Source organism: Protomyctophum bolini (genome assembly GCF_963924005.1).
Source record: "Protomyctophum bolini genome assembly, chromosome: 23".
Lineage (NCBI taxonomy): Eukaryota > Metazoa > Chordata > Actinopteri > Myctophiformes > Myctophidae > Protomyctophum > Protomyctophum bolini.
This window is the reverse complement of record NC_137884.1, coordinates 21099023-21119233: the sequence shown is the minus strand read 5'-3', so window position 1 is coordinate 21119233 and position 20211 is coordinate 21099023. Positions and strand designations below refer to the sequence as shown.

The window sequence follows — 20211 nt, the reverse complement described above, 5'->3', positions numbered from 1 at the left end:
TTTAGACAACTCGTAATGGTGTTATAACCTTTCTCACCGTCCATGATGACGTCGCTGGTGATGCTGAGGCGAGAATCGACCAGCGGCGCCTGCTCCTCGCTGCGCCTGGGCCTGGAGCGCCGCGGCCGCGCCTCGGGGTTGGGCTGCACCATCAGAGGCTCCTGTCGCTTCCTCCGCTGCTTCTGCTCCAACAGCGCCCTCTAGTGGACCGAGGCAGGGAGATTTAGTAACAGTTTATTTATGAGGAAGGAATGAGAGGAGGCCGTAAATCCATGGAACAGTGCCCTGCAGCCAGGCCAGGTGTAGGCAATCAGTGCTGCGGCGTAAAGCTGTGTTTGATGGTGCCTAGGGCACCCCTCCGGCAGCATCATATATACAGTTAATACGTGCGTGTGTGTGTGTGTGTGTGTTTGTGTGTGCGTTAGGTTGCGCACAGGTGGTGAAAAACAACCATGCTGTTTTCGTGCTCATACCCAGACACCTACCCAGCCAGCCAGCCACCCACACACACACATAGCTCCGTAAGGGATGTGCAGATTCTAGGTCCTCTCTCGCATTATATTCACACATTTCCACACACACACACACACACACACACTCGCAAACTATGCAAGCTACCGACCTGCTTATCGCCTTCAAGGACACTCTGACACGAAGCCAGGAGGCTCTATCTCTACCTCCTCCTGAGTCACTGCCGCCCGACAGAAAGCTTAGAATCTCCACTATGACCAAAAGGGGCCTATTTTCAGTGCATGGCCAAGCATGTGCATGACACGGCAGATTCAACTGTATATCGGCCGGGTCTCGAACTGCCCAACCCCAGTCAACAATACGTTGTGATACGCTCTGCCCAATAAGCAATATGGAATATTCATTATTAAACACTACACATGCTTTCATAGAAGACATGCTGACTTCTACGACATCGAAATGACCAAAATCAGTCGTCGTGACTGAGAGAACTTTAATCTCTTTTAGAAACCCAGAAACCCAGACAACCACGACTTTGTGAAAGCGGTTCAGAAAAACATGCGAAAAATGCCCCACTTTGTTTCGTTTGGTTCTGTTTTGTTTTGTTTGTGCAGGCCCTGGCTCTGGGTCACTGTGACCGTGGTACGAGCAGGCAAAGTATTATGCAAGTGCATTAATTAGAGCACCGAAAGCATAACAAGCCCCGTTTAGAGATGTTGCATGTTTACTGGGCTGGAAAGGACAGCATGAGGCCTGGTGGAGTGCAAAGAGGCTTTCATAACTCATCGGTCATTGTGGTATAGCACTGAGAAAGCAGTGTGACACATACATAGGGCTGTCACCATTACAACATTTAAGTTGAGTTGAGGTTGTCACAAATAATTGCGATTAAGAATTTAACTGTGGGTTTTTTTGGCATTGGACATTGGAATATGAATACAAATCTAATTTCTGTTTGCTTTCTAAGCCGAAACCATACCAAAGGGTCGGGACAAAACAGTTTTTAAGGTAGACCACACCAATGCAACTCATTGCAACTCACCGACTTGCATTGGTCTTGCATTTTGTCCCGACCCGACCCTTTGGTGTGGTTTGGGCTTTAGGCTTCGTCATCAACAATTGCACAGGGCAGATATGACAAATAACTTAAATATACAAAGACATTACTGACATATTCAATAATTTCACACTTTAAAAGAAATATGAAAATAACTTTTTGGGAAAATGCGTCAAATTAATACAACATTTGCAGTACTATCACAGGGAAGTTTTGAACGTCGTTATAGTTAATATTTGGAAATGATTGCCACATTTGAAGACATAAAACAAATACTGTATGTTGATGAAGGAGTTTGGTGGCAAGAGCGTTTTAGAGCTTTTTTAGAACAGTCTCTTTGTTGTTGTATTGAAGCCACTGTTTTTTCTGGTCAAGCAGTCTAGGCAAATGCTTCCCGCCAGCAAAGTCCCTACTCAAAATGTGAGCGCCCAGCTCTATTTTAAGCCGATCCATTGTAGTTTTGCTTTCCTTTTGTAAAGACTGGGCACTTGGCATTTCGGGATCAGGATGTGACTCCACTCCATTCATGCCTCTCATGCTCCTTCCTGTGTGAGCCCAAACATGGAATTACCCGGGAGAAACTGAACAAAAAAGGGTAGTGGTCTAATGTAAATAGCAGATGGGATAACCAGGAGATATTAATATTCACACATGACAGAGGAAGTGTGTCCCCACCAGACCTGGTCACAACCATTAACCACCAACAGGACAACATACTCAGAACAGAACAAGCAAAAGTACGCTAGCGTAGAACGTCTGTCTGGAATACTTCACACCCCAACACTTAACACTCACACTCACACTCTAATGGGTACAACCTGAAATTAATTAATTTTAGCTCAAAAAGCCAAGACACAAAGGCAGAGACAGATGGAACAGACAGAATTGCACATAAATTGCTGTCTTTCAAATCATTCAGTCACAACTGTTTTTTTTTTTTTTTTTTTAAATAGCCTAGATCCTGGGAAGTTATACTAACCCGTTCCAATGACATCCTGAACGAGAGTGATAAGCAAGTGCACAAGTTTTCTCTATGGAACATAAGCAATGGCAACCCGGAGGTTGACACCAGATGAATGCTACGGGGCTCACCCACTGAACTGCACTCCCGCTGGGCATAGTAGCTCCTTGGTCCCCCTCTCTTCCCTGGAACCAGGGTTCGGAAGGAGAGCAGCCTGACAGCTTCTGTCTACGCTCTATGCGGTCCTACAGCAGGAAGGGTGTCCGTCTCTCATCCAAAGACTGAGAGAGGCAACGTGAGCGTAAGAGCCTGCGTGTGCGCGCGCGCGTGTGTGTGTGTGTGTGTGTGTGTGTGTGTCTGTCTGTCTGTGAGAGAGAGAGAGAGATGGAGTGTGTGTGCGGTCACTGTCGCTAACTGAATCAGCAGTCATTAGCGCTCCACCACCCGAGGGGGGGAGATAAGTGAGGGAGAGTGATGGAGGCAGAAAGGGAACAGAGGGAGTCGAATTAAGAAAGTCAGGTGAATTGCTCGAAGAGCAGAACAGCTCTGTCAAAAAGCTCCCTTCGCTCAATGCTTGTTTTACGGTGCTGTTTAGTATGAGATGGACAAACTGTTATAGATGAAGAAAAACATGAAGTCGTTGAATGTCAAACTGCTTTATTCCTCTGTCTTTAATGGCTCGGGCATGGTTATGTAAGGACACAGGGCTCTTTAGTGAAGCTTTTTGGAATCAGTGTGCAATACACACAGCTGCGCCACACGCACGCGCACGCACGCACACACAGCTCTCCTAACCGCCTGAAACCCTGCACTAAATCCTCCTCTCTTTGAACCCATCTTCCAGTCTAACACTGTGGATTATGGCTGCCAGCTATTTCTTTGCCCTGCCCAAGTGCAGTTGGGGACATGGACTTTGCAACTTTGGGAAGGAGTATTTTAAATAGTGAACGATCACTTCACAGAAGAAGGGCTCTGTCAGAGAACAGTGCTGCACTGTATTCAAGACGGTAGACCACCTAAAATGTGTGACACCAGTGTGTTTGTGTTTGTTTGTGTGTGTGTGTGTGTGTGTGTGTGTGTGTGTGTGTGTGTGTGTGTGTGTGTGTGTGTGTGTGTGTGTTCACCAAAAATAGCCAATCAACAAGCTCACAATTATGTTGTGTTGCACCATGTTGTGAGCTTGTAGATCTGTATTTTCAGCAAAGGTGATTTGGTGTATAGGCGGAATAAAGTGTGGACCAAGTACCAAATCTATCCATGTCAACTGAATATTAGTTTACTACAGCCATAACACACACACACACACACACACACACACACACACATGCACGCACAGGCGCGCACACACACACAAACAACAACAACAAAAGATTCAGTTGAGCAGAAAATGGAGTCATTAAAATTGTGAACAGACAAGCTCACAAACACTGTGGCAGAGGTTGTGTTAATAGTCAAAATAGCTCTGGAACAAGCTCACAAGCCCACTTGGATGAGCTACAAATTTTCACTGGGACAAGCTTGTAGATCTTCTATTTCTTATGTTTTCTAGGTGTATGGCATTCTTTGCACTTTTTGAAAGTTTCTGACTCTTTTGACACTTTTTTTGAGGGATAATTTGAAAAGTAAACATCACACCCATGTGAAGTGAGGGACGCTAATATATTAAAGTCTAACTCTGTGTCTAACTGTGTTAGCTCACTCTGTTCTGTGAAGCTTTGAACTTTGAAGCTTTGAACAGGCTTTGACGGAGAATTTCCATCTTACTAGAAGATCAAGTCATGTTGACCCGCCCAGAATGGCTATTCGAGGGCCTGTCTTACTTTATAACTGGTTGAAGACATGCACAAAACCAACACAATCACTAAGATTTAGCATTCCTTTCAAATAAAAGGTTGATCATTATTCTGTGCAATTATATTAATGTTTTCTCTCGGACTCTGGGAAACTTGTCAAGGTCTTCGCGCACAGATAGCGTTGGGTCCTCCCTGCATTCTTCCTCCTCTCACCTCTTTGCCTGTCTCTCTCTCTCTTCATCTGTACCTCCTCTCCTCCAGTCGCCTCTCTCTGGCTATATTTTGCATCAGTACTATCTTCCTCCGTCCTTTGATGTCTGTCCGTATTCACACGGCAGCCCCCCCACACGTGTGAATATTATGGTCAAAACCCACTGCGGCAGATATGTGAATCACAATAACATGCCATCCCAAGAGCCTGTGAAGCCTTTAGGAAATGATGGTACAAACTAGAGGTCGCACCGCCGACAAGAGCGAGTCTATAGTCATAAGGCCTATTCATATTCATACCCCAGCTGTCGGTGATGAGGTGACCCAGTCTGACCACCGTTTCGGTGGTCACCTAATCACCTAAAACTGGAGTATGAATAGGCCTGTAGTGTCGGTATACCGGTTTGTCTGTGTCCCCTTTATTCCCCTTATGAAGATATCTGTATCGGTCTCTGCCGGTCGGTCCCATATGCACAATATGACCACACACACACACACACACACACACACACACACACACATATGGGCATATCGATTTTGGTTATGGTTATGTCTGAGTCAGAGTGATGTGGTCGTGGTCCACACAATTTCAATATAGGATGGCCAAATTATTTGATCGGGGGATGTTGCTTTTTACCTGTTTTTCCAGCTTCTGTTGCCTAAGACTGGTGCCGTCATCTTCTATGCCACTGAGGAGACACAATGACATACACAAACATGAATACATTGTCAGTTATTATCGACCAATGCGGATCGTTCCACATGAGGCCACTAGAGGGCAATGCTGCCATCTATATTGAAGTTTATTTACCGATATTGCTTAGAATTAGTCTTAGACAATGGAAACATTATCACATTGCAATATGAAGAAAGGGTTTGGTAGCAGCAGAGTTGCAGACATTTCTCTCCCATTTCTCTACGCTCCGCTCATATGTCTTTCTGTCCAAATTTGAATGAGAGAGAGAGAGAGAGAGAGAGAGAGAGAGAGAGAGAGAGAGAAGCTGGACTTCAGAATTCACTGCTGTCTGACATTAATCCTGGAGACCTATGAAGAGGGACTGATGTTGCTTAGCTACAATGTGGCAGAAGGGCAACAGCAGGAGTCTATTCAGACAGTAAGTCAAAGACACACACACACACACACACACACACACACACACACACACACACACACACACACACACACACACACACACACACACACACACACACACACACACACACACTGTAAGTACCTTTCTCATTATAAACATCTACACAGTTTCTGCTCGGCTCCACCGGTACAATGGATCAGAGGAAAGGCATGAGAACTCTTCAAATCGCGTCTTAATTAGAGAGCACTCCATGTCAACTGTCAAGCGAGCTGGACTTGTTAGATGTCTATTGTCTACTTGAACTCCCACGTGTCTTTTATAACCAAACCTCAGAGGGCTCCACGTGTTCCTGTTCTGCTGCTGCATGATGATGACGATGACATGATACGGCTGGAGGGCTTCAGTGCCCATCTCTAAAAAGGACAGCCAGAAAATGTCAAGAGCGGACCCCGCGTATATACTGCCAGTGGTGCACACGTGCAGCTGCCTCACTCAGTAGATCCGGTCACTTGTTACCATCGTGGATGAGTGTACAGGCCCAGCACAGCCACGGCACTGGTTGATCTTAATTTAAGGGGAATAAAACCCTAGGCCAATTTTGTACGTTTCTTTTTCTGTGAAGGTGAAAGACTGCAGAAGGGTAAAAACTTGGCCCTGGCAGGCTAACCTTATTAGCACATCATGATGTAAGCAACTCAGCCGAGTTACTATAAGGGGACTATAGCCCAACACACACCGGCTCCGTCCGACGCGGCGTGTCCGCACGGCGGACGCAGCCGGTGTGTGGTGGGCTTCAGTTATGTTACTAAAGAAGCTCAGACGTATAGAATATGCACGTCACTTGGTTGAAATGCTGGCTTAAAAAGTATCATGTAGACAAAGAATAAACCTGCACAATATAATTTAATGACGTTTGGAGATGAAGAAGCCTTGCGCATCCTTCTCCAAGTGGCTGTATAGCTGTTGATAATGGCAAGAAAAGGGGTAAAAAACAGAAACCGGGTGGGTCCCTGGAGAGGCCATTAGAGCTCCTCAGAACAGGTGACAGTGTGTGACACAGACGATGGATGAAACAAAGCGGGTTTAATTACACATCCGGGACTGACTAGGGCAGCCAGGGGGGGACAACGTCCAGGTGGATTGTAACGAGGCTGGGACAAGACGCCATGCTACACTCAAGGGGGCAAGTGGACTATCTGCGAAGCCATCGTCTTCGAAGACTGTAATGCTGAGATTAATTTTCTGAAACATGAACATTGTGTTTGTTTGTCATGAAAATATTTTCTCTTTTTGGGAATTCTTTTTTGAAAATGTTTTGAAATAATAATTAAAAACTAAATGTAAGAAACCAAAATGTAAATAAAGGGACCCATGACAATGTGTCCGCGACCCACAAATGGGTCCCGACCCACTGTTTGGGAATCAGAATCTAGACAATACCATCGATCTAGAACTATAGCTGTAAATGTTATTGCACAATAAACCAAAGATCTCGGACTGCAAGCCAGGCATACAGTTGGGTTAGGGTAAAAAAAAAGTGCATTTTATACGTGTGTTTGGGCCGTTGGGGGATCTGAGTGCGCCCACCGAGGAAAGTAGACTTTCTAATGACCAAAGTCTTTATGTTGGCGAGTAGCGAAAACGTTCTTTTTATTTTAGCAGAAGTCGAGAGGCTGCGGTCTGCATTTCATGCAAGGGCAACGCATTGAAAGTTTCATGGCTCTAAATGATGCAACGGCATTAGGGCGACAGTTGGGCAAGAACCATGATGTGTGTACGCCTGTACGGTGTACAGTGTGTGTTTCTGGTGGCAGGGGAATTGCTGCCTACCTTGCTGTTGAGGTAGAGGAGAAGGTGGCAGCACTGGAGGGTCTTCGGATGTCGTCACCAGGGCAATCAACAGCACAGCACATGTGAATGGTAAGAGCAGAATGGTGGCAAGTTAACAAGTTCAGAACAACATCTTTTTTTCCTTATTCATAATTGAGTGTCGAAGTCCTGACGTCACTCGCTCATCCTCTGGATCATGGACGTTTTTTCTCTATGGAGAATAACTAAAATCGTCTCATATACTGTACGCATTGTGGTCCAAAAATAAACAAACTTCTCGTCGATATTGTCGGGGGGAGGTGTCTCTGTATCGTTTACGGACAGTCAGTCATATTTGATACAGTCCGTTTCTAGGGAAAATGTAACTAATTCAACTGCAGTAACATTAGCGTTTTCTCACAGTCACTTGATTCTTTCTATCCATAATGAGTGAAACAGCCGGAATGATTTGCTTATTTTTCAATCACAGTTCTTGAGGCAATCTAAAATGCCCCTATGGGGATTACAATGCAAATAAAAAGAACCTGTGGACTGAAATTGGTCAGGAGTGCCTGAGAATTCTCAGTGATACAAATTTGGTCCCATTTTTTGGCATAGAGGAAGGAGTTAACTAATATCTCTTTATATCTCCATCAGAATGTAAAAGAGGAGCCCTACAACAGTAGCTCCTAACAGATGAGCACACACTCCAGAGAAGGGGAGAGGTGCTAAACGGGTAGTTTAAGTATTTAAAAGATATCAGTCACCTAGTAGCAAAGTGTAATTTGGAAAATACAAACATAAACGCAAGAAAACATATGTCCCAGCTGGGTGTGATCAATATTTATATCACCGCTTTAGGTGACAGGAGGGGAAGGACACGACACAGCTGTCCCTCCTGTGTGTCACACCAAGGTAACCATGGAGACCTCTGCTCCGTCAACAGTGCACCTTTGATTAAAAGAAACTAACTGCAGCCAATTGGTTAAGCATTGTAATTGGAGTCCATTCTCTCAATGTGCTGTAGTACGGATATGAAGACGAACGTGAACCAACCATGGGGCCCAGGCATACAGTTTCTTATATTTCTTATGACTTTGTGTCTTTGTGTTAGTTCATAATTTTTTTTATCTGAACGACATGTTTGAGGATTAGAGGGGGCTGCTATCTATAGCTATATGAGCTAATGCTGACCAGCGATGCTGGTTCTATGTACATTAATACATAGAATTCACAAGAATATGTCTTGCTCAACCCTCAACACCTTGTAGCCTAAATCCTTGTCAAGCCAGTGGTGAAAAGTAACATTTACTCAATACTCCGCCCCCCCTCCCCACCCCCAATATGCATTGGCCGCTACAATAACCATAATAATAGAGGAAATACATCATAACTAAATACAATAATCAAGGAAATGTATGCATGCGTGTGTGTGTGTGGGGGGGGGGAAGATAATCCGGTGACCCCCCAAAATAATTTGGGGACCCCGGGGGGGTCGCAACCCCCAGGTTGAGAACCTTAGTGTACTTAAGTACAATTTGAGATTTTTTCTTTATTTTTTTATAGTATTTCCAGTCAATACTTTTCCTGTACTCCACTACATCTCAGAGTCAAATATACAGTAGTAGCCTACTTTTACTCCACTACATTTGAAACGTATTTTTGCATAATCGTCAATCATTTCCATCCATGTTGGAAAATCTCCATACATAAAATATCAGAAAATATCAGAAATAGGCAATAGCACTATTTACCCTATTTCGTAGATCTTTTGGAAAGAAAGATTTACAAAAAAAAGTATAAAATGCACCAGTGATTTATTTGTCATTTGTCATATCTGCCCTGTGCAATTTGTGGTGACGAAGCCTAGAAGGCAAACCAAAATACAAATTGTAACGTTCCAATGTTCAATGCAAAACACACCGTTAATAGCTATTATGTGTATGACAATTAATCGTCAAATTAAATTTGTAATGGTGACAGGCCTAACACACACAGACGCAAATCACCAACTCTTGTTACAGCACACAGTCACAGCCCTGAATAAGTAACGACGTGGGTGCAGAAACATGAGCGAGACGCTGATCCTTGGTGGTAGATTAGCCATTCAACTGGTCAAAGAGGCATCGAGGACAGACCGGGCCAAGAGGGATATAGTTTGCCTTTGACGTGTGACGTTATGCAACGTTAACAATCTCTGACGTTATCTTAGAACACATTTAATTTGTGTGACACTTTCTAACGTCCGTTTAGAAAAGTGCTATATAAATAAAGTTATTGTTATTATTATAAGCACACTCCACAAATAAATAAGCCCAAGTTTAACAATGATTCACTTTTCTTCAGTACACACAAATATTACAATTGCATTTACCAAATGTCTACGTCATAAATATGTGCAAAGTAAGTATAAACACTGAGTGAGCAATACAACAATGTGAATCAAATGCTAAATGCGGTCAACAAAGTATACCTCTCCTAGCTCGCCCTACCCCCGCGTTCAAACCAGCCATCAGGTGAGCAGGTGAGGTGAGTGCCATAACTGCCATTATTTATAACCGCTGGCGCTGGAGGCCACCAATTCCCACCAATTGAATGCCAACGCGGTGTGTACATCTATCACATGTCACATGTGTAATCCAACCCAGTGCACAAATACAAATATAACCCCTGTTATAGCCATCGCACACCTTTTGACAACGTTGTACACATGTGTGCGTGTATGTCAGACTCTGTGTGTGTGTGTGTGTGTGTGTGTGTGTGTGTGTGTGTGTGTGTGCATGCGTGCATGTGTCAGATGCCTATGCAGCTACCTGTAGGACCAGCGGCTGTAGGCAAGCTGAGATCCTCCACTCTTAACAGTGTCCATCGTAGATACAGTCCGTCAGGAATTCTAGCTCAGCAGCTACTCTCTATCCATCTATAGGCCTTACAATCTACACTACAGTATATCACAATGAGCGACATCCATCCACCGCAGTGCCCAGGGCCAACTGTGCACAGTGCAGTCCTATACCTAAAGGAGTCGGCCCTATACGGGGCGGGCTCCGAGCTCCTCTGCTACGCGGTCCCACCCAGAGGGAGTGACAGCAACACCAAGCGCCACTGCCAAGCGAATTAAACCGAGGTCGGGGGAAACTAGGAGCTGTCGTTGCCATGACTGCACACTTACAGGAGACACTCAGGCAGCACACCAGGGATGCAGCAAAGAGAGGTGGTGAAAGTGGCAGGCAAAAAGAGAGAGGGAACAAAGTGCATTGGCATAGTTCCCATAGCAGAAATAGCAGCTCTACAAGCTTACAACACTATTTCCGCTATTTTGTAATTTCTTTGAAAGAAAAACAAATAATATTATTCAAATGTGTCAGTGATATCTTTGTATATTTAAGTTATTTGTCATATCTGTCCTGTGCGAAATGTGATTACGAAGCCTAAAAGGCAAACAGAGATACAAATGGTAATGTTCCAATGTCCAATGCAAAAAAAAAAGAACACAATTAAATCGTTAATCGCAATTATTTGTGTGACAATTAATCGTCAACATACATTTGTAATACCACTTCTAGAATGGTAGGCGATTTTAACAAAGTAGTTAACTCCTTTGTATCCGGACATGTCTAGTCATGTCTGACTTGTCTGTGAAGCGAACCCAGACGGTGACGCCATCGCCCCGAGGTCCATTTGTGAACCAACAATCTACTTCTCCCATCGACTTTCTGAGGAACAACTCGTTTCCTCTGACTCATGGTTGGTCGTTCATATCACATCACATCACATTGTGATCGAAATCACTCATAAAGCATACCGGGAATTATACAAGCTTTAAATAGCTTAAATGTCACATAAAATGATGCACGGTCAACAGATTATAGCAAAAAAGCAGAGTGAATTTGTGCTTAACATCTTCCCGTCCGTGTTCCTCATAATGTTTAGAAGGGGGGTATTTAATGACACGCTACAATATACAGTATCAGGCATCAGTATGCAAGCTGAAGTTACCCATTCTAAAGACTTAGAACTTATATGCAGTTGCTAGGAGACAAGCAAGGACCATACTTTTTCGATGCCTAGACGTCAATAAAAAAAGGAAAGATAGAGAAAGGGATTTGTGTGTGTGTGTGTGTGTGTGTGTGTTCCTTTCTTATTTAGGAGGGGCAAATGATTCATTACATGAAAGTCAGGTGAATGCAGTTGAATCATTTACCTATGAGGGCACAGTCACACTGCACTTTTAATCTACCTATGATGGAGGATTCTGCAAATGCATTTCAATGGGAATGGAGGCGAGGGTTTATTCTTTATTTGCGGATAAAGAATTTTCTTTTTTAAAGATAAAGAAAAACGCTTCATTCCCATTAAAATGCATTGGCAGAATCCGCCCTCAAAGGTAAAATGAAAGTGCGGTGTCAGTGTGGCCGTTCCCTAAGGGAGTAATTATTAAAAACAAATACTGGGAAATCGGCTACAAGTGTTAATCAGAACACACACCACGTCCCCGGACGATCCTCCGTCGTTTATAGTCCTCACTTGTTTATAGTCAAATAGCCGTAACCGTAACCCATTCTGGGCGGGAACTTGTATACATCTAGCATGCATCAATGTTGTATGCTAGATCGAAAGGTGTGAGTCGGGCCTAACACAGAGCATTTCTATATTGCAGCATTGATACTTTTACTTAAGTAAAAAAGAATCAGAGTACTTTTTCCACCACTGAATAACATTCATAGCGATGCTGTGTTCGTATAACATTGGAAGGAAGCCAGCCCCGTTATGAATTCCGGGGATATCTTCAAGCCAACTAGGCCATATGTGTTTGGAATGTGGTGGGCTGCCTGCCGCACTAAATTACACTTCAGCCATCATCTATGCCGCAGAGGCTGCCGAACTAGTCCTCTCGTTTGGTTGAGAATTGTTCACAGTTGACTTGGCACACTCAGACATTCTTGGAATACTGGAAGTTGTGCTGGAGAAAAGATGCTGAACAAGCAATTGTGTTAAACTCTAGTATTCCTCCTGCTACCAGGAAACGGCAATGGCAATTATATTTACATCTTAAGCTAAATGGCCTGATTGCTCAAAGACATTTTCCATTTGATTAAAAGAGACTTGTAACAGTAACACCACTGTGGATGCCCCCAATGAATTCCACATAATAATCACAAACTTTAAAACACTTCTTAACTACATTTGTTAAGCAGGATTATAAAAGGGAGGTCTGATCAAATTAATATCAAATATCTAAATATTGAATCAAGCAAATTAAAAACTGTCTGGGGTGAATAATTCTTGTCTAATTCAATACAATGTGTGGAATTAATTGTGAGCATCCAGTGTTTGACTGAGTCTTTGACTCAGAAGCCAAAAGTAAAGACAAAACCCTGTTGATAATTCCCATGAACCACAACCAAACTTAGCAAACAATGGAACTGTTGCTTTGCCAACACTTGCGGTAAGAAGGCACCGCAGGTAAATTACAATAGAATTCTACTGTTTTTATACATCTAAGTTATGTCAGTCAGTCAGTATGAAAGCATAGGTTTCGATGCCTGAAGTATTGGTTCAGGCATCTGGTTAGGATGCCTCTCGGGCGTCTCCCTAGGGAGGTCCTCGAGGCACGTCCCACCGGGAGGAGACCCCAGGACAGACCACGGTGCAGGTGGAGGGTTCACATCGACTCACTGGCCTTGAAACGACTCGGGATCCCTCAGGAGGAATTTACTAATGTTGCTCTGGAAAGGGGTGTCTGGAGTATGGAAGCATAATTTTAATAGAGCCATAACTTAACTCCACTCAAATGTATTTGCTAGTAGCCCTTAATAAACTGTTACTCTTGTACTGAGCAAATGTGTGCGGGTGCATTCTATTCCTTTCATTGATTGTCCACTGGCCCACGCACCTGTGCAGACACCTGAATTGTAGGTGTGCGAAAGGTTTTTCCTACAGGCCCACATTTAGGAACAACACTCACTGTCATAATTCCTCAATTGAATGAGGAGAAAAGGCCCTCGAAGAGAAGACCTTGGTACTCACCCACCCTCTTCCCCGGCAGACAGGTGTGCAAGAAGCAGAGTAGGTACTGTAAAGGTCTATTCATATTCATCATAGTACTCCAGTTAACATGGTGAATCACATCTTGATGACATCATCAAGATGTGTTTCGCCATGTTAATGATTTTTTTCATACCTCCAGTTCTAGGAAACACAGAATGGGTGCTCAGCTCTAAGGTAAATTAATGACATAGTAAAATGTTGAAAATGAGTGGAATGCCCCTTTAAGGCTATGGACCAGAGCTAGGTGACCACCGGCGGAAACTATATGACGTCGTCACGCCGTGGTGATAAGAAACTCACCGCTCACGCTCACCCGAACACTACTGTCTGAATTTACTAGCCCAAACGGTGGTCATCTGGTCGTCGAGTATGAATGATTCTGATTCTGGCATTGTTAGGAGCCTTTGTTTTACACAATTCCTCAGGACTAGGGAATTGAGCTCTTCATCCGTGAGTTCTTCTTACACAAGAGATGAAACATTTCATCTCTTGTGTAAGAAGAACTCATCTCTGTGGAACATTGTGCCTCTGACGCTCATTGTTACAATAAAGGTCACCGATAGCCCTCAAAGCACACTCACTACTAAGCTTCCATAGTCTGTGTCAAGGATACATGACTCATCAGAAATCTGCGACAGGGCTCGGATGACCAGCTCCAGAATAAGTGGTAGTTCTTCAGGAGTCCACAAGTCCTGATTAAAATGACAGAGGGACAGAGCCAGTGGAACCAAGTTTGGGCAGATGCTTAAGCGACGAGAAAATAAATAAAAATAAAAACGCTTGCACACTGAGGGCTCCAATGCGACAGATGCACCAAAGAAATCTGACTTTTCGAGCACAAGGCTCTTCCTCGGGCTCAAGTCTCAGACTCCGCAAGTGGGTGCATCATGCCACAAAGTCTGTCACATCATGGGTGACCTACATTCATATTAATGTGGCAAAATCACAGAAGTGAAAAAGTTCTGTCCATCTTTGGCTGGACTTTGCCTGACACTGACAGCCAGGGGCCGCAAGCTGACATCAAATCAAATAATCAGAGTGGGACAGGATAGGGTGTGGGAGCCATTTCAGATTTGTATCTTCTTGTATGATGAAAGCAGGCCTAGGCTGTGACTCCAAATAGATTTCAGTCTCTCACTCACTAACGCACACAAACATGCACACAAAATCACATGAGCCCAGGGCTTAGCACCTGTTGTCATGAGCTGCGATATAGAGGACTTCACTTCAAACAGACAGCTGCAACACAAGTAGCGAGTTAAGGTGAAGCTCCAGTCTTTACATGGGTCTCCTTTTGAATATTATAAATCTACGCTCTGTCACTTGGTCAAGTCTCCATTAAAGGGATATTTCACTTTCAAAAAGACTTTGGTCATTTTATCATCTACTCACCCCGGGCCGTTTTTAAGTTGGTCAGTCAGTATTTAGAGTTATATTCATTTGAACTGCCCCACCCCCTTCCTATACAAACCCATTATAACTTAAAACTCCATTTTAACCATGATAGATTCATCAAAAACACCTAAACTTTTTTCTGTTGACTGATATAGTCCTTCTAATACGTGAGGGGCCTGGTTTGTCATTTACTGTTTTCATTTATTTTTAATAATTATTTACCTGCAGGGCTCCTCCTCACAAAATCTAAAAGAATTATTAAAAGTAAAATGACAAACCACGGCCCCCTCATTAGGACATCATCAGTCAACAGAAAATAGGTTGGGTGTTTTCGATGAATCTATCATGTTTAAAATTGAGTTTTAAGTTATAATGGGTTTGTATAGGATGGGGCAGCTAAAATGAATATCAAATATCTAAATACTGAATCAAGCAACTTAAAAATTGTCTGTGGTGTCCACATAAGCCTGAGTAGATGATGAAATGACCAATAGTTTTATTGAAAGTGAAATGTCCCTTTAAGTCAATAAAGTGCAAATGCAGTACAGTAGGCCTACATGTGGGCCGCCAATTCACTGTCTGCACTGTGATGAAGAAAATGTATACAAGACATGCTCCGATATGACATCATGCAAACATTTTTAGGCTTCGTTTTCCCTTGTTATATAAACTGCAGCACTTTAGCCTATACAAGTACACAGCATGCCTTAAATCCTGACATGACATCTGTGTACATGTGAAAAGTGCATATCCAACTTGATCACATAGGCCGGTGTTTCCCATTTTCCCCATTCCAAAATTCAGTCAAAATCCACCCTTAGGCTATCATATTTATGGGGTGTTTGGTGGTGTCATTATTGTATTATATCTGACCAGGAATGTGTGGTAGAAACTGGCTTAAATAAATAGACTTAAAAAAAGAAAAAACTCGAAAACCGTGACACACACATGCGCGCGCATCAACACACATGCGCACGCGCCCGCGCACAAGCTCCAAAAAATGTGGGTGGGGGGTGGAGATGGGGGACTGGGTCTGTTTAGAATGCCGGGGTTTTGTTTTCGTCTCAAACATCTGGAGAGTGGAGAACAAAACACGACGTTGGCTGGCTCATGATGTGCCACATGAAACAAAACAAAAAAACATAACTTCCAAACCATGATGCATTTCATGATGATTCGCTTGTTTCCCCTACATGTTATAACATAATATCTAATAGTTTGCCGATGTATGTTGATTTTTGATGACGATCGAATAACATTTATGCCTGGCTTACTTACGATCGGTAGCTACTTCTATAGTAGCGTTTATCAGAAGCAGTTATATCCTTCTAAACGCTACATCAACATCGCAAATGAAGAGCAAGATTGTTTTATATATACATTATATAAAACCCTGCATGGGCATTGGAGACACTTGAGATCACCGTGCCAAACAGACAGTTCAAGGCAAAAGAGTACAACGTTGATCCGTTATCGGTTAACGAGGATAGTAGTTTGAACATATGATACATGCTCTGATGGTCATGATGAGAACGTTGGTTTATAAATCGCCTTTTGGTGTTCGTCGATAGTCGATGCGATGCGTAAAGTAGTATCCAGGTAGCGTAACGTCTGTTAAAGAAGCTAACGTTAGCTAGCCAGACATCTACAGTGTAGATGCTACACTACACGCAACAGTTGCTTTATGTGGACTGGACTCGACTGGAAACTAAGTCGTGTATTTCTCCATAAAACAAACAGCCACGCGTGTTATTAACTTTCTCACTCAGACTCTTGGCTAATGGCTACTTTGTTAAGAATAATTCCCGTAATGAGTTCTGCTCGCAGTGCGTGTGTTTTTGCTCACCTTATGCTGTAGTAACTCATGTTTTATCCACGGTTGCTATGGAAGATCCCTCAGCCACAGAGCCCACTCTGCTCTACAGTGGCCGTGGACACAAGCTGCGCTCCTTAGTTACCGAACACGCTTACAACGCGCGCAGCCATTGGTCGTTCGTACATTTTAGGAGAATTGTTATTGGCTGGCCGTGGTGTAAATTGTACACTTTGGTATTTATAATTTCCAATACTTTTACTCTCTACTACTCCATTTTACATCTCAGACTCAGGCAAATATTGTACTTTTACTCCACTGCAATTAATTATTTGAAAACTTTACTCTGTAGATTTACATTATTATTATTATTACAAAACATACATTAACACTTCTTCAGCCCTATTATTTTGGCGATTTGAAAATATCCGATCTACAAGCTCACAATGCGATTTTTTCATTCAATACTTGACAATTCAAAATCAATAATGATATTATCCAGAGCATTGCACACAATACATTCATTTACAGTTCAATTAGCATCATTGGTAAACCAAGACTGTATTTAGGGGTAGCCAATAATGAACATAAAGCAATGTATGTAATATTACATTTTATTATAGTCTTGTGATATTGGTACATCTGGAAACTATTTTTTTTTCTTGTAGAAAATTGTAGAAAATAAAGATCTGACAACCATTATCATAATAACAAATAGCCCTGACTGTACAGTGTGTGTGTGTGTGTGTGTGTGTGTGTGTGTGTGTGTGTGTGTGTGTGTGTGTGTGTGTGTGTGTGTGTGTGTGTGTCGTAGCAATCAGGCCCGCTCTTCTGAGCAAAGCATAAAAATGTAAAAAAAAATGTAATCTTGTGATACAGACATTGGTGGTGTAATGATTTGAATAATGAGGTTGTGCCTCTGCTGTCTGGGTCCCATTCTTCCTGGTTCTTCATTACTGCACATCAACAGTCAGGGACGTGCAGAGAATGTTACAGAGAGGCAGGGGCTGAAATTCCATAAAACACAGAGCTTGTAGATCAGCCATTTTTCAGGACCCTGCACTCTTTAGCTGAAGATTGCCTGACATGGATTTCTAAAATGCTGCGTTCAGGTTCAGGAGAGTTCGGAAAAAAGGCAATTCTCCTGATTCACGTATGGTGTGGAGAGGGTGGGAATTTGCATTTATTTCACCATAGTAAACACAGCATTCATGGTCTGGAGTGGGCAGTTTGTTACAGACGGGTAACAGGGCAGGAGCTCTAGCCCCCATTGATGGGGTCTATGATAGTGCACACGTGCCTGTATCAACAATCAATCAGTACATCTGCATCAGAGAGACTGCCTCTCTTCTTTAACGTCATCATTATCTCTCTCCTCCTCCTCCACGTCACCTTCAGTCCGTAGTCCCTCTCTGGGGTGTCCGGCACCAGAACGTCACACGGGCGATGGCACGCAGACGCAGAGAGCTCCGACGAGGAAAACAGTATGTTTAAAAATGCAGAGGAGGGACTACTACTACTACCCTCTTCTTCGTGCAGTACTTCGGGAGTGTCCACATCCGGTGGCGGCAAGACACCACTCACGTCAGGTGTGAAGGAGGATTCTGCGGTGGTGGTGGGGGGTGTTGTTGAAGCACTGAATGCTGGGATTCGGCGGTTCCCCGTCAAATGGACGGAAGGAGCGCCACGGCGCTCCAAACGCCCGCTAGAGCATGAAACGCGATCCTCCGCCTCGTTCCTCCTGCCGAGTGTGGAGCATCTTCTCTTTGGCGTTTCTACATGTTGTTGTGCACTGCGACAAGAGGCTGTCCTACTGACCTGACGAGTCAATCCCTGTTGTTGGTGTTCTGGGATCGAAACAACGGGAGGTTCCGTGGCTTTCTTTCCACAGGCATGGTCCGGCTGACGAGGTTGGCCTTGCGTCCTCTTGAACGATAACGAGGCGAACGGGGCGGCGACGCTTTTTTTCCTTCTGGTCAGCTGAGTAGATCTATCGGTGAGGCCTGTGACTGAATGGCACGGCCTCCGGCCTCGTCTTGCTGGGGGGGCAGCTAAATGGACCGTGTCAAACTGCGGGCTCACCTTTAAAAGGAGAAACAATGGTAAATTGGGTGCCGCAGAATATTTTGATAATATTTGGAATTGATCAATTTCACTTAGGCCCCATTTAGACTGCAGTCACATCAAGTCAAATCCGATTCAAATCTGATTTTTTTTTCTCAAATCCAATCTTTTGGCCCAACCTTTCACACTGCAAGAGACCAGAACCGATCTGTGTGTTCAGACTGGCAGCCAAATCTAGCCTGAATCAGATCTGTGCCACATCCAGATTGGAATCTGATTGGTTTCAATAAGTCTAAACGCAAACAAGTCACATACAAGTCACATGGAATCAGGATTTAGATCAGGTTGTTGCATTCAGACTGAGACAGATCTCCTGAAATCAGATTTGAAACCACCTGTGTTTCAAGTGACATTGGAAAAAATCTGATTCCATGTGACTTGTATGCATTTAGTCTTATTTAAACAAATCAGATTCCAATCTGGATGTGGTACAGATTTGATTCAGGATAGATCCTCTATACTTAGTAAGATGTTGTGCCACGTTGTGAGTTTGTAGATCTGCTATTTTAGTTAATGTTCCCCCGGAATAGGGATGCTGCTGGGGTTTAAGTGGTTAAATATCAACTATGAAGTTATTTTCAATCTGTCATAATGGAAACTACTATTCTCTCAAGTTTTCCTCGTGACACATACTCATTCATAAATGTTTATTTGGATCTCTTTTAGCCTTTCGGCTAGAGTCCAGTCCAATGAAATGCAAGGGTGCCTTGGATGAAAAAGGTATTTACAGAGTTGACCTGAGATGAAGAGGTTTGAGAAGCCCTGCTGTAATCATAGTGTAGAGCTTATACCTGATAAATATTTTTGCCAGCTTAAATGATGAACGGTAAAGGTCTTACCCATGTGGTAAGAGCTGAACCGTCCTGTGAATGCCCCTCTGTGATAAACGACTTGGGGTTGATAGCAGCTCGCACTTCAGGCACATTACGGTTTCTGGCACCACCCCGTGGCGGCTCCGCGAACAGCAGAGGAGGCTTCTGTGTCTTGTGTGCTTTACGGGGCATCAGAAATCATCATGACCGACTAGTACGACCTGGGAAAATATAAAGATAGGAAAAATTACTTTACACTAGTTTACAGGCATCCTACATGCCATGCGACTGACAATGTCCATAATATTAGTATAAATAAAGCAGTGGCTTCTAGGCAGTTACAATACAAAATATGTCTATTTCTTTCATAATATTCCACGAACCAATAATAAAATCTTTGTTATTGCACAATATTGTACTTACTTACCGTGATGCGTTTTCTACCCCATAGCAGATGTATAAATAACATAAACAAAGCTACCGCCGGTAGATTATTCTTTGTTGAGTTCTCTCTTTCATAACACTTTAGAGTGAAAGTCTAGTGCGTTACTCGCTCGCTTCCTGGTTTTCACCGATGTTTGTTTCTGATTGGTTCGGTGGATCTTTGTCCAGCTGCCATTG

At 43.3% G+C, this 20211-nt stretch overlaps 2 protein-coding genes across 5 annotated transcripts in view; both read right to left on the bottom strand.

The window, feature by feature from the left end:
* The window catches only part of tulp3 (TUB like protein 3), a 33181-nt gene extending 16392 nt beyond the window's left edge, over window positions 1-16789 (bottom strand). The window contains exons 1-4 of one of the 3 annotated variants that reach the window (XM_080757402.1): window positions 16688-16789; window positions 7417-7458; window positions 5130-5181; window positions 38-200 (exon numbers count right to left, since the gene is read on the bottom strand). In XM_080757402.1, the coding sequence (XP_080613528.1) occupies window positions 38-200; window positions 5130-5181; window positions 7417-7458; window positions 16688-16707 (277 nt within the window). In that variant the 5' untranslated portion in view covers window positions 16708-16789. Of the gene's footprint in view, window positions 1-37; window positions 201-5129; window positions 5182-7416; window positions 7459-10208; window positions 10308-14027; window positions 14046-16687 lie in introns of those variants that run through there. The other 2 variants (XM_080757403.1, XM_080757401.1) reach the window with 2 other exon arrangements.
* A 724-nt stretch (window positions 16790-17513) lies between these two features.
* Window positions 17514-20131, bottom strand: rhno1 (RAD9-HUS1-RAD1 interacting nuclear orphan 1). Of its 2 annotated transcripts, none has more exons than XM_080758000.1 (3): window positions 20014-20131; window positions 19618-19811; window positions 17514-18736 (listed from the first exon to the last, which is right to left on the bottom strand). In XM_080758000.1, exons 2-3 carry the CDS (start codon window positions 19780-19782, stop codon window positions 17960-17962), a joined length of 942 nt encoding a protein of 313 aa, XP_080614126.1. In that variant the 5' UTR covers window positions 19783-19811; window positions 20014-20131; the 3' UTR covers window positions 17514-17959. The 2 variants fall into 2 exon arrangements, with proteins under 2 accessions (XP_080614126.1, XP_080614127.1); XM_080758001.1 differs by having other exon boundaries at window positions 20018-20067.
* Window positions 20132-20211: the final 80 nt, after the last annotated feature.

What these genes read in the sequence shown, in the direction of transcription:
- rhno1 (XM_080758000.1), bottom strand. Translation starts at nt 19,782, where the DNA reads ATGCCCCGTAAAGCACACAAGACACAGAAGCCTCCTCTGCTGTTCGCG. An exon ending in GTTCAGCTCTTACCACATGG is followed by an intron (nt 18,737 to 19,617) that starts GTAAGACCTTTA and finishes CTCCTTTTAAAG; the next exon opens with GTGAGCCCGCAGTTTGACAC.